A 13,776-nucleotide genomic window follows, 5' to 3' on the forward strand; every position below is an offset into this window, starting at 1 on the left:
TTTGACACTATAATCATATATAATTAAATGAAACACACATATTAACAATTTAAATTTAAACAATTATTGTTTAAACTGCTGTACTGATGATGTTCTAAGATACTTAGGATGAAATATTTACAAGTACATAATTTTCACTGTGGTTAATACGTGTTTCTTTTAATTATGATCTCACAACAGGTTTCGTTATTTAAAAAAAAAAAAATCGTATATAGTACTGAACTCGAGTTCTTTCCATCGCATGCTACTTGAGAAAGTTGTCTCACAACAGCTGAATAAATGTGGCTTCATTCTTATGCTTAAACAAAAACAGTTCCTATGTTCCTTGATATTTGTGTACAGACATAAAAGGTTACCATAAGGTGAGTATACAAAAAAAAAACACCTGAGGTATCAGTTTTTTTATACTCATTCTGTAGTCTGCATGATCCATTTGAACTTGTATATCTGTATCTAATGGTTCATTTATGCAGGCATCCTTAGTATATTCTTAATAAGTCTGAACTGGACGAGTACACAAGTCATACTTTCATCATAATCACTTGCATAATTATGCACATTTGTACAGGTAATGGACAAAAAAAGGGAAACACTGAGCTATTAGATTGCATTATTGGTAGTTACAATGCAGTGTCTATGATGCACTGAACACAAATGCTGTCGATATGCAAATATACTCCTGATATTCCTAGGGACATGTGTATAAAGGCAAACAGAGGCCTGCTGCTGTTTATTGCATGTTAGAATGAAATCCAGAGAGGATCTCAGTGACTTTGAAAGGGGCGTAATTATTGGAGCCAGACCAGAACAGCTGAAATTGCACATGTTAATCGAGGAACAGTCTCAAAAGTTATGACAGTCTACAGGACAAACATCATCAGCGAAATGCAGTAATGGGTGAAAGTGCTTACTTCTGGAGAGGCACATTCAAGCATTAGTGTGCTGTACCACGAAAATTAGGCAGGCTACTACTGAGCAATTGTGTGAAAAATTGAACACCCCTCATGAGAAACAAATTTCTAAAAAAGCTCTGCACCAGGAACTACACTGAGTTGGATATCATGGTTGCCTTACACAAGCCTTTGTGTTCAGTGGTGCAAAGAACACAGGCAGTGGACTACACAACAATGGAGGGATGTGATATGGTCTGATGAATACGTGTGTGGCGTTAGCCGAAGGAAGCTTACCAACCAGAGTGCTTGTTTCCATCTGTGAAAGGTTTTGGTTGTTCTATAATGGTCTGGGGCAGTCATTCTCATGGCATGGTTTGGGTGCACTTGTTGTATTGGAAGCCAAAGTGGATGCTGACACACTTTTCTCCTATGCAGTCAGCCACATTTTAACAGGATAATTGGGAGCATTTGCTTCCATTCATTGAGCAAATGTGGTCACGGTTGAAATGGCCATGTCCTGTTTGCTATGGCCACCCCAATCCCCAGACTTAAATCCCATAGAACATTTATGGGACATTCTGGAGCAAGCTCTCAGGCAACATTTCCTACCTGCAAAGAACAAACGCAAATTGATCAAGTTTCCTCAGATGAATAGTTTAAAATTTAAAAGCACTGACAGTCTTTTCCACGAAGAATACAAACTGTAATAGATGACCATGGTGGACTAATGCCATATTAATCGAAACGTGTCACTCTTTCCATTTTTTTTATACATTACGTGTATCTTTTACACAGTTCCATAGCTTAGTCACTCTCATGCATAGATTCTTGCCATTCATTACTTTGCATATTTGTTCCCATAGCAATTAGGAACTGGGATTTTTCCAGACTCCTAATACTGAATGCATTCAAGAGCAAGCCATTCCTTCTCTATAAATCCGTTCTTCCCAACTTCCTCCACATATATAAAAACTTACACCCATTCCTACATGCCTGTGTATGGAATTATTTGCCATCATAGCCCTTTCGTTTTTTTTTATTCTTCACTCTTGCTTCTTCCAGCAATTCTTAATCCCCCCCCCCCCCCTCGCATACTGTATTTATGGCTGTTAAATCATTTGTATACCTTAGAAAACCATTCTCTCTTTTATTTTCTATTTTTCAATCGCATTCATTACATTTTTGATTTTTTGCTCCTAGAAAACTTGAGGTAATACAGTTATTACATACACGTATTCACAAGAATATAGTAATTTTATTATTGCAAATATCGAACAGAAACTAACTGTTGAACCTATGTAAGAAACTAACATCAGTTCAACAGCATGATTACGAAGGTGAATCCTATTTACAGAGCTGAGTCATGTACCAGATGCCACCTAGTAGGTAGTTACAATAAATAAGATTACAATTAAGGCCTAAATTTAAAATTTTGTGATTTGAAATAAAATTTAATTTAATTACATAATGAAATGATCCAGCATTGTATTAAAAATAAAATTATAATAACGATTAAAATTAAAATGGGAGGGCATTATTGCTTACCACTTATGAGGATAAGTTTCTGCCAAATCTGGGCATTGTAGAAGTGCTTCAGCACTCTCTTTAAATAACCACTCAAACCTAAACCTGCAGCAATGTAAAAGACAAGTATTGGACCATAGGACATCAGGTCCGTGTTCCACTCCATCCTGAGCAAGGCCAGATTTTTCAAGTTTATTGTTAATATAAGATTGGTGTTCTTGTAGTCATTTTTCAACAGAATGTACTATTTATCCAAAGTATGAGCAGAGCCATTCACATTAAAATTGGTAAACATAAGGGTAAGAGAGGGACTGTTTGGGAGATTTTATTGATAGGAAAAAAAAAAAAAGTAGGAACTAAATTATATCTTTCAGGAACTTAGAAATTGTCTCAGAAATGCCTACAGTATGAGGGATAGAGACTTGTCATCCAGGTTCATGTTCCCTATGCTGTGGTCCAGTACTTGCCTTTTACATTGGTGCAGGCTTGGGTTTGAGCAGTTATTTAAAGAGAGTGCTGAAGCACTTCTACACTGCCCAAATTTAAATCAGAATGACTGTCTCTCTGTTTTTAAAATATGGGAGAGTTATCATAAATGGCAATCAATAATTTTTCTCCATTTTAATTTTTATAATTTTTTTAATATAGTGCTGTGTCATTTCATTATGTAATTAAATTTAATTTTATTTCAAATCAGGTAATTTTATTTTATTGCAACCACCCCCTAGGTGGCATGTGGCTCAGCTCTGTAAATAGGATTAAAATTCTTTGTTGTAGCTTCACCTTGTGATTATGCTGATGCACTGATGATCACCAGTTAGTTTGGCTGAAATATTTGCATTAATAAAATTTACTACAATATTCTGATAAATATGTGTATATAATAATTGTGATAATGACACAAGTTCTATTAAATATTTGAGGTAGTAACACAGTGATTAATGATATGTTTTATAATTGAATCACTGTACCATATGACATCCTTCTTTTTATGTTATACTCTACTTATTTGATTACAGTTACTCATTAATAACTATTTTGTACTCCAGATATTAACTGCTTTTTGGTCAGAAAGCTTGTCATAAATATTTTTCTGGATTTGTAAGGATGACATTGATATGCTGTGTGATATAGAAGGATGTGAAAGTGGCAAAAGGGAGGTACCATAGAAGTCAGTGAAATAGTCAGTTTTCTCCCCTTCCCCATTGTTTCACAAATGCTGCTTTCTTTAATGGAAATTTATCATTAATAGTGGCATACATCATCCATGAAATTTATCATTTATAAATGATCTTTCAAGTATGAAGTTACAGAATATCCTTAAATACTGTTGTTTCCACATTAAAGCATGACTAATTTTCTAAACTAAATGAGAATAGTTGAGGGTGATCAAATATATTTACGTGTGTGTGTGTGTGTGTGTGTGTGTGTGTGTGTGTGTGTGTGTGTGTGTGTGTGTGTGTGTAAAAAGAAAAAATAAGTTTTCTAATGTTTTTTATGATTCTCAGGAAACTTTTCTTGAACTCAGCAGGCTGTATGTTTCTCTTTCACCATCGTATCAACTGAATACTCTGTCTTCAACATATTAGGTAAACAATGACAAGAACTCAGCTGACTTGCCATATTGTGTTTCTAATTCTGTAAAGTCAGTTTGTCTTTTGAGAAAACTAAATAAAAACATATATAAATCTGCCAAAAATCAGTTAACTTAAGAATTGGGTATGTTTATGAGAAGTCCTAGTCAAGGCTTGTGTTCACTGATTAGAATCAGAAATCTTCAAGTCTTCTTTCCATATGAAGGTTTTCATGAGGCCAGAAAGGCACATAGTATTTATAATTTATTTTAATGCAGCTTGTATTCTCTTTGAAATAAAATATTAATTCATTTATTTCTATTCATTTTTCTTTAGCCTTTGTTTGGCGGAACTGGCAGTACTGGCCTTTTTGGATCAACATCTACAACACAGCCATCAGCTGCTTTTGGTTCAGGGACAAGTTTTGGTTCAACATTTGGTACTACAAATCCCCAACAAAATGTAAGTTTGGCTTGAATTTGTGAATACTGCTTTTGCTGTAAAGACTACTGTTGAGTGATCAATCATACTGCAGATAGTAGCAATTTATAACAAGAGTACTTTCAAGGGGAAAAAAAAAAAAGCCAGAATTTTATGAATAGTACATAATCATTATAAATCTGGAAAAATTGGCACTTACTTGAGTTGCACATGCTATGCCTGTTGGCTAATGATTTTGTATTTGTTAATTTTTTTTTTTATGTTACTCCCACCAATGAAAGGTTTATTTGTAATCCTGTAATGTATTTGTACTGTGCATGTGTTACGTTTTTTTGTTTTACTATTTTATTAAATATGTTGTATTTTTATTTATTTTTTACATAATCCGGAAACCCTGCTCTAGAGACCAAATATGGAACATTTTTAAGCCACTTGAGACCTTCAATAAGCCAGACGATAGTGTCATATTGGTCAACAAAATTTATCTCCCACCTAAAGACCATTACAAACATCCATTCCCAATCCAAGATATGAAAGTGCAGCCTCTTAGTTGGAAAGTGGATATGCAACCAAGCTTGCAAATTTAATGAATGCAAACTGAGTAGCCAAAATATTAGACAATAGAGACATCACTATGCTAAATGGAATCAATTAGTAATACACAACTAATGACCTGTGGCAGGCATTGATTCTAAATAATGTATTTAATGGGTGAAGGTTGTGATCTGAGTGACTTTGAATGAGGGATTAAAATGAGAGCCAGATTGGCTGGTGAGTATTTTGAAAGCCATTGTCCTGCTGTGTCATGTGCATTGTCTCAGATATATGAAGAATGATGTGATAAACAAACTCTCAATGCATGTTCACTGTCTCAACAGTGGACATGCAGTAGAAATAGCAGATTGAGGTGTGATAGGCAGGTGTAGTTGGTTAAATGATGGCTGCATAGCACCAGGTGTGAAGGAGCATATCTTTATTAAACAGACATGCTGCCCTCAATAGGGGTCTGAAGTTATATTGCACTCAGCAGTGCAGTTTCATGCATAGAGTATTACACCCTTGCATGGACAAAGAAACTTTAGCATTGGCCAGCAGAGGGTGGGGGGGGGGGGAGTTGCTGTTATTTCATGCAATCGAAGATCAAGTGTACAGCAACTATGGGTGCTCTGAAGCATTGAATACAGAATATTCAATTTGAAATTTGGCCAAAACATACTGAATTAAAGGTTATAAACAAATGTTTTGAAAAAATAAACTTGATAAAAAAAAATTTGATGAGTATATTTTTTGGTCAAAACATTTGTTTATAAAATTTAATTTCCAATGTCTGAGAGGAGACCTCCACATAGCCTTTAAAGGAATGCGGAGAACCGACCAGGTCTTCTGACCTAATGTCCAATCCTCACCTTCTCGTGGTGCACCCTGTTGGGTATCTACTTTGATACTGAACCAACGAGGAGGTGCTGGCAATTTGGGATTTAGTCGACCAAATTGTATTCTTATTGGTTAAACCAAAATAAAAAAATGATGGTACAACATGACAAAATTTCATGCCGGCTGGGGCGTCGCCCGGTTAAACTAGGCCCCCGTTGTTTTCGCCAGGGAACTAGGGCGAATAGCGAAAAGTCAGCTACTGGAACAAATCTGAAAACAAACCCCAACTCAACATCACCAGAGTTAAAGATCGGTACTATCAACGTAAGAAGCCTGAATGGCAAAGAAATGGAGCCAGCTGAGGAATTAGATAAGTACCAGATCGACATAATAGGGGTGACTGAAACAAAAAAGACAAAAACTGGTGAGATCTTTTTGAGCAGTAAATACAAAATGTTATATTCAGGCAATGACAATCAAGGAAAAGCAGGAGTAGCCATAGTATTCAACACAAAATACGATGCTAATCTTCTTGAATGGCATTCAGTCTCAAGTAGAGTAATGTGGGAAATACGAGACTGGAGAACTGGACAATGAGACTTATTTGTGCCTATGGTCCCACAGAAGGTTCTACTAAGGTAAAAGTGGAGGAATTTCTGATGCTTTAGAAAAAGCAACTGACACAATGAAAAAGGAAAAGTTGGTCCTTGTTGGGGATCTAAATAGCAGAGTAGGAAATGATTGTGAGACACACAAAAATATTTTGGGAAAATTTGGAGAAAAGAGCAAAGCTAATAATAATGGCAAATATCTGTTGGATTTCAGCTCAGGACATGGACTGGTTATTATTAACACCATGTTCCAACATAAAAATGTGCACAAATTCACATGGAGAGAAGAGGCTAGGAATAAGAAAAGTCTCATTGACTATGTTATTGTTGATAGTGATGTTTTCTCCCTGGTGCGGGACACCAGAGTTTACAGAGGATTTGAAATTGGAAGTGATCACTATTTAGTCTTGAGCAGGATAAAATTGAATTTCATATTGAAAAGAATAACATGTAAGAAAGTTTTTAAAGCGAATAAAAGTTGAACAGCTCTCTGATGTGAACTGTAGAGTAAAATACACAAAGATTATTGAAAATAAAATAAAAGAGTTTGAGAACAGGAATCAAACCTTGGAGATTCAGTGGCAAACTCTGAAGAAAACATTGATTGATTCTGCAAGAGATGCATGTGGTGAGGTTGTGTGCAAGGATAAAAAAATCAGAACTTCCTGGTGGACACAGGAAGTTAAAGAGACAGTGAAGGAAAAGAAGAAAGCATATCAAAAGTTCCTGTCAAATAAGTCAGCTTTTACTCTTACAGAATACAGAGACAAATGTAAGAAAGCTAAACAGTGTGTAAAACTAGCTAAACAAAAGTAAGTCATGGGAGGACTTTGGCAAGAAAATAGAAAATAAATATCAAGAAGGTGACAAAATATTCTGGAGGTTGTTGAAGAAGCTTAGGAATGGAGAAAAGAGTGCTGTAAAAGGAGTTAGAGATGATAAAGGTGACATGAAAACAGGAGAAAAAGATATCCTTGAAGTATGGAGTAATTACTTTGAAAAACTGCTAAATGAAACAAGCAGTAATGACAGCACAGTGATAAAAAACACTGACCAGGCATGCAGTCAGGAATAGAATACATATCCATATTTGAAGTAGAAAAAGCCATCAAAGGCTTGAAATGTGGAAAGGCAGCAGGAGTAGATGATATTCGACCAGAAATGCTGAAGTATGGTGGTATAAAAGTCTTACAGTGGCTGCACTGCATAGTTTAGAAAGCCTGGACAGAGGGACGAATTCCCGATGATTGGAGTAGAGCTCTCATAGTACCCATATATAAAAAGGGAAATAAAACAATGTGAGAATTACAGAGGTATTTCCCTACTGAGAGTTCCTGGCAAGATCTATGCAAGTATACTTGAGAAACGGTTGAGAAGAATTGTGAAGAAAAGCTTGGTGAAGAACAAGCTGGATTCAGGCCGAACAGAGGCTGTCAGGATCAGATCTTCACTTTACGACAAATAGTCGAGAAAGCATGGAAATATTACAGAGATCTGTATTTAAGTTTTGTCGACTTGGAAAAGGCATATGACAGGGTGCCAAGAGAGAAGCTATTCAATACACTACAGTTATATGGTGTCAATGGGGCATTATATCAAGCAATACTTAGTCTTTATTTGAGTTGTAAGTCAGCAGTTAGAATTGAAGGAAGTACAGGAAGATGGTTTAATGTTAAATCTGGTGTGAGACAAGGATGTACATTATCTCCTCTGTTATTCATTATCTATATGGATCACATTATGAAGGAAAGTGATATTAAACATGATATCAAAATTGGAGATGTTAATGTCAGCTCTTTGCTTTATGCAGATGATGTTATACTTCTAAATAAATCCGCTACATGTCTGCAAGATTCTCTGATTAAATCGAATAACTGTTGTAATAGATATGGCATGAAGGTCAGCATTAAAAAGACAAAGACAATGAAAATAGGCAGAATCATTGAAAATGTCAACTGTGTTGTGAATGGAGAACCTGTGGAACAAGTAAAACATTTCAGCTACTTAGGCACGATTTTTACTGAAGATGGTAAATTAAATATGGAAATAGAGAACAGAATCAGCAAAGCTGGTATGGTGGGAAGTCAAATGAATAAATTCATATTGAATAAGAGAGAAATTAGTCGAAACACTAAATTAGCTGTATACAAGACAGTGTTCAAACCAGTTTTAACTTATGGATCTGAGAGCTGGGTCAGAAGTAAAACACTTGACCAAAGACTAGAGACCGCAGATATGAGAGTCCTGAGAAAGATTAGAGGCGTGAACAGATGGCATCAATGGCAATATCATATTAAAAATGAGGATATTAGGAAAGAACTTGACATTGTCAGCATCCAGGAATGCGTTAGCAGAGCTAATCTCAGGTGGTATGGTCACTTAAATAGAATGGGAGAGGAAAGATTAGCAAAAGAAGTGTTCTCTGCCAGGTTGGCAGGAAAATGACCCAGAGGAAGACCAAGATATAGGTGGATTGATATGGTACAAAGTGCCTTAGACAATAGAAATATAAGATCTGATAATGTTGGAGTCTTGACAAGTGACAGACTGATTTGGAGGAAATTTGTAGATAGGAAGTTAGTAATGATGTAATTTTTTCATGTAGTACTATCATATCCTGTACGCCCCTTGAGGGTACATGGCAGGAATTTGATGATGATGATGATGAAATTTTAATTAAGCTACAGCTGAATATTCGGCACTTCAGCCAAATTGCAGAATGAAGAAAGATTAAAAAATGTGTAATGATACGTCACCTAATCATGTGACCCAATAATATATGTATATATATAAACTTAGAATGTTTAAAACTAACCAGAGAGCTTATGAGAATACAATCTTTGTCATCAGAATTGCCTTAGCTTGCACTACTTATAAGATGAGTGCTGCCAAGGCATCTGCTGTATATTCACTTTTCATTGGTTCTTTTGATTAAGGCTGCACTGGCCTGATAGCTGTTTTAAAATGTTGGTTTTCATTGGAGATCAGGTAGAAACCTTAAAATATCAAGAATCCTCATTCACTACTAAAGCAATTTTGTTTTAGAGAATTGCTTTGGTTTTGTTTTATATGTATGATGATATAACGGCCGTGAGGCCCCTTTTATGGGGAAGTACGGCACCATATCAATTTCCCCCAAATTGAGATGGACCTGCATAGCTGACAATCAGGCCTATGGCTTCGTCTTAAGTATTCCTGACTGTAATCCATGTGTGTTCATGGGGCCGGTTTGCCTGCTTTCAGGAGGGAAAATCCAGTTAAACTGGAGAGAAAAACCCTGGTGTCCATGCCCAAGACAGGCTAACTTGGCTATGTCTGAGAAAGATCCTTAAGCTCCTCATGTCAGCAACAAGAATTGAAATTTCAGTAAAAATTTTTTTTTCAGTTTAAAGTCAGGATCATTACTTGTCTTTATTTGCAGACTTTAATATACTAAGATGTAAATTAATTTGTATTGTGAATCAGCTTTAAGGCATGGATGATATAATTAATTTTATCCCTATTCTACAATGCATGCTATTTGTTTTGAATGGGATGAAAAATAACTATAAGTAAGAGGAAGTTCTATAGAGAGGAATTACCATGAAAATTTATTTCTCCCACATTGTCTCCTTGCTGAAATTTTTGAATAACAATATATGATGATGATGTGTGTGGAGAAGGGTGCCGTATCAATCCACCTATATCTAGGTGGATTGATAATACGGTACAGAGTGCCTTAGACGATAGAAATATAAGATCTGGTAATGTTGGAGTCTTGACAAGTGACAGACTGATTTGGAGGAAAGTTGTAGATAGGAAGTTAGTAATGATGTAATTTTTTTCATGTAGTACTATCATATCCTGTACACCCCTTGAGGGTACATGGCAGGAATTTGATGATGACGACTATTATTATTATTATTATTATTATTATTACAGGCAACTACAAGGAGCCCATAGACTCATCGAGGGAAGCCCTGACATCATGTCAAAAACAACTATTTGACATTCACACAGTATCTATCATAAATCGAGTTGAACTCATTTACAGTCATGGCACCTCAAAAGAGACTCTGGCAGCTTATTCCACTCATTCACCACTCTCCAAGTAAAAAACCTAGCTCTAATACCCCTACTAACCACTCTCTTGCCTAACTTCCATGTATGGCCCCTAGTCCTCCCACCACCAATCCTATTCTCAAAAATATCTTCTGAATTAATCTTATAGAAACCCTTCAGTAATTTGAATGTCTCAATCATATCACCTCTTTTCTGCCTATCAACCAATTTCTACAACCCACAAATCTTCTACCTGTTCTCATAAGGTTCATTCCATAGACCTGCTATTATCTTGGTCACTCATCTCTGGATCCTCTCCACCTCCTCCCCATCCATAAGAAACCCTGGCGACCATATCTGGGCACAATAGTCTAGATGGGGCCTTATCAAGGCTCGATACAGAGGAACAAAAACTTGCTTATCTCTGCTTGTTAAAGTATTTTTCAGCAACCAAGTGATTTGACAAACTGATTTAACCACTTTTGCATTGTGCCCCTTAAACTTCAACTCCCTATCCACCAACACTCCCAAATTCCTGGCCTCGTCAGTCTCCTGGAGTACAGTTCCACCGAAGTGATATACTGCTGCTTATCTTTTCACCCCAAAATGCATAACCTTACATTTTGCCACATTAAATTGACATCCATTCTCTTTTGCCCAGTCCTCCAAACTATCCAAATCATCCTGCAAAATTTTGACATCTTGTGCACTCACTATTGCTCTACCCAACTTTGCATCATCAGCAAACAAATGAACAGTTCCTCTCTGATCCTTTCCTATATCGTTAGTGAACAAATTGAAAAGTAGTGGTCCAAGAACAGACTCCTGCGGCACACCACTAGTCACAGGCCATCTTTTGGACTCCTGAATAAACCACTCTCTGATATCTCACCATTAACCACCCTCCTATCCATCTCACCAACCCTATATCCATCCCCATATGTTGCAGTTTACTGATTAGAATTCCATGTGCTATCCTGTCAAAGGCTTTAGCAAGGTCCAGTAGAATCACTAAACCCGTTACCCTTACCATTACATTACCCAGTTCAGCCGTCACTGTGTTATAGAACGTGAGCAAGTTAGTGAGGCATGATTTACCCTTCATAGAATCATGCTGTCCCCCCATACAGTATCCCATTTTCATCTATCCAATCCTGTATTTTCCTCTTGACTATTTTCTCCAAGACCTTGACAGTGATTCCTGATATGCTGATCGGTTGGTAATTTCCAACAGCAGTCTTGGAATCTCCTTTATGCAGTGGAACTATTTTCCCCTCTTTCCACCGCCTTGGGACTAACCCAGACCCGAGACTCAAATTAAACAAAATGGTCAAAGGCACTGACAATTCTTTAGCCGCTTCACATACGACACAAGCTGATCCAATCCCACAGATGTATTGACATTGAGGTTTCATAATAGACTATTCACCTCCACTTCATTCACCACAATTCCCGTATAGGCTGTTGGTTCTTTCGTTCCTGCAATGTCACCACCTGGATGATATACTCTTGCAAAGTGCTCGCTCAGTAATTCCACTATATCAACTGATTTGGTAACCTCCCTACCATGGACATTCTTTAAAACCATTCTGCCGTATACATTTTTTCTTTTACTTGCAACATTCGAAAAAACTGTGTGGGATTCTCGTTAGCCTGCATGGTTAATGTTCTTTCACAATCTGATTTTGCTTTCTTACCACATTTGTTACCCTTTTGGCCTGTGCTTTATACCATTCATGTGCCTGCCGGTCACCTTTCTCCTTAAATTCCCTCCACAGTTGTTTCTTTTTTTGCAGCTCAAGCTTAATGGTGTTATTCATCCATTTAACCCCCTACTTGATTTATTATTCTGACTCTAGGTATACAGTCAGCCATTGCCTCATGCAAACACTTCTTACTTGCTTCCCATGCACTATCAACATGCAGCACTTACAATTTTACATGCCATGGCACTGAACCAATTAAACCCCTAAGCTTGTCATACTTACCAGCCCGATAATTCCACATGTACCCTGTCTTAATTGTAAATTCCACACCTTTAGCCACCTCCCAAGTAAAGACCCTATGATCACTCTCACCAATTGGTGGCAATGTGGTCATATTTGTTACAGCCAAATTCTCAGATGCACTTACTAGGTCAAGCACTCTCTGATCCCTAGTATTTTCCATTACATGCTGTCACAGATAGTTATCCCTTAATAACCACATAAAATTCAATTCCTTCCTCCCATGTGTCCCTCCTCCTTCCAATCAATGTTGCCATATTTGAAATTTCCCATAATAATTACCCTCATTCCACTCATTTCTTTTATTTGCTTATGCGTACTATCTTCACCATCTATTCCATCACCTGGTCTATAGCAGCACCCAATTGTATATTTCTTTTGTTATCCTCAATTTCACACCAAATTGCCTCAAATGTGCTCTTTTCTCTATCCTGCAATTCAACTTCTATTCTCCTTGGCTGCAGCTCATCAGCTATCATCAATAACACTCCTCCCCCATTTTATTCTCCCTGGTACTCCTGAACCTGACATTCATTCCCAATAGCTATATCATTTTCTGTCAGCCATGTTTTACTAATGCCAATAACCTGTGGCCTGGAAGTGCTAACCAAGGCCAAAAATTCTTCCTTCTTGTTCCTAATGCTTCTGGCATTAGTATATGTGAATTGCAGAAGCCCATTTGTCCCATCCCTATTTTGATTCCTTATACTAACTATCCCATTCTGGTTTGTTGTCCTTCCTACTCGCTCAGGCATATTACACACATTCATACACTCAACTGTCTTCCTAAAGTCTGCATATCTACTCCAACCCCCCCCCTAATAACTCTAGTTTCCCTGATTCTGCACATCCACTTCATTCAACAACACCTTTTCAAGTCTCCATACACCATATCCATTCAAATGCAAACTATCCATCTTATATAAATCCTTCTGCCCATCGAATTCACCCCATACATCAAGACCACTCCTCCTGCATAATCTGCACATAAAGTCATTAGCAATTATGGCCCTCCTTGTATACTCTTCACTGTCATACTGCGGCAAGACTTGCCATCCTAACTCTCTCGCTCTTCTCTTTTGCTACCTCAAGTGATTCCTTCAAATCCTCTCTCATAGCCATTTTGTGTCCTTTCAAATCATTCGTTCCTGCTACTACTATCAATTCTTTCACTCCCTCCTTTTGCACTCTAATAGACTTGCTTACATTCTTAATGTTCGCACCAGGTTGGTACGATTTAGTCAAACTCTCATCTATCACACCTCTTACTAAAGAATCTCCATACAACACTTACTCTTTAATTTTGTTTACA

At 37.0% G+C, this 13,776-nt stretch overlaps 1 protein-coding gene across 2 annotated transcripts in view; it reads left to right on the forward strand.

Annotated features, from left to right (window-relative positions):
• The window catches only part of Nup98-96 (nuclear pore complex protein Nup98-96), a 610,292-nt gene that overhangs the window by 195,679 nt on the left and 400,837 nt on the right, over nt 1–13,776 (forward strand). For both annotated transcript variants that reach the window (XM_090395312.1, XM_090395313.1), the window contains exon 9: nt 4,328–4,453. In XM_090395312.1, coding sequence (XP_090251438.1) covers nt 4,328–4,453 — 126 coding nt within the window. The remainder of the gene's footprint in view (nt 1–4,327; nt 4,454–13,776) is intronic.

Source organism: Typopeltis vanoorti, chromosome 7 (assembly GCF_054136105.1).
Source record: "Typopeltis vanoorti isolate ZY-2024b chromosome 7, IOZ_Tvanoo_1.0, whole genome shotgun sequence".
In the NCBI taxonomy this organism is placed as follows: Eukaryota; Metazoa; Arthropoda; class Arachnida; order Uropygi; family Thelyphonidae; genus Typopeltis; species Typopeltis vanoorti.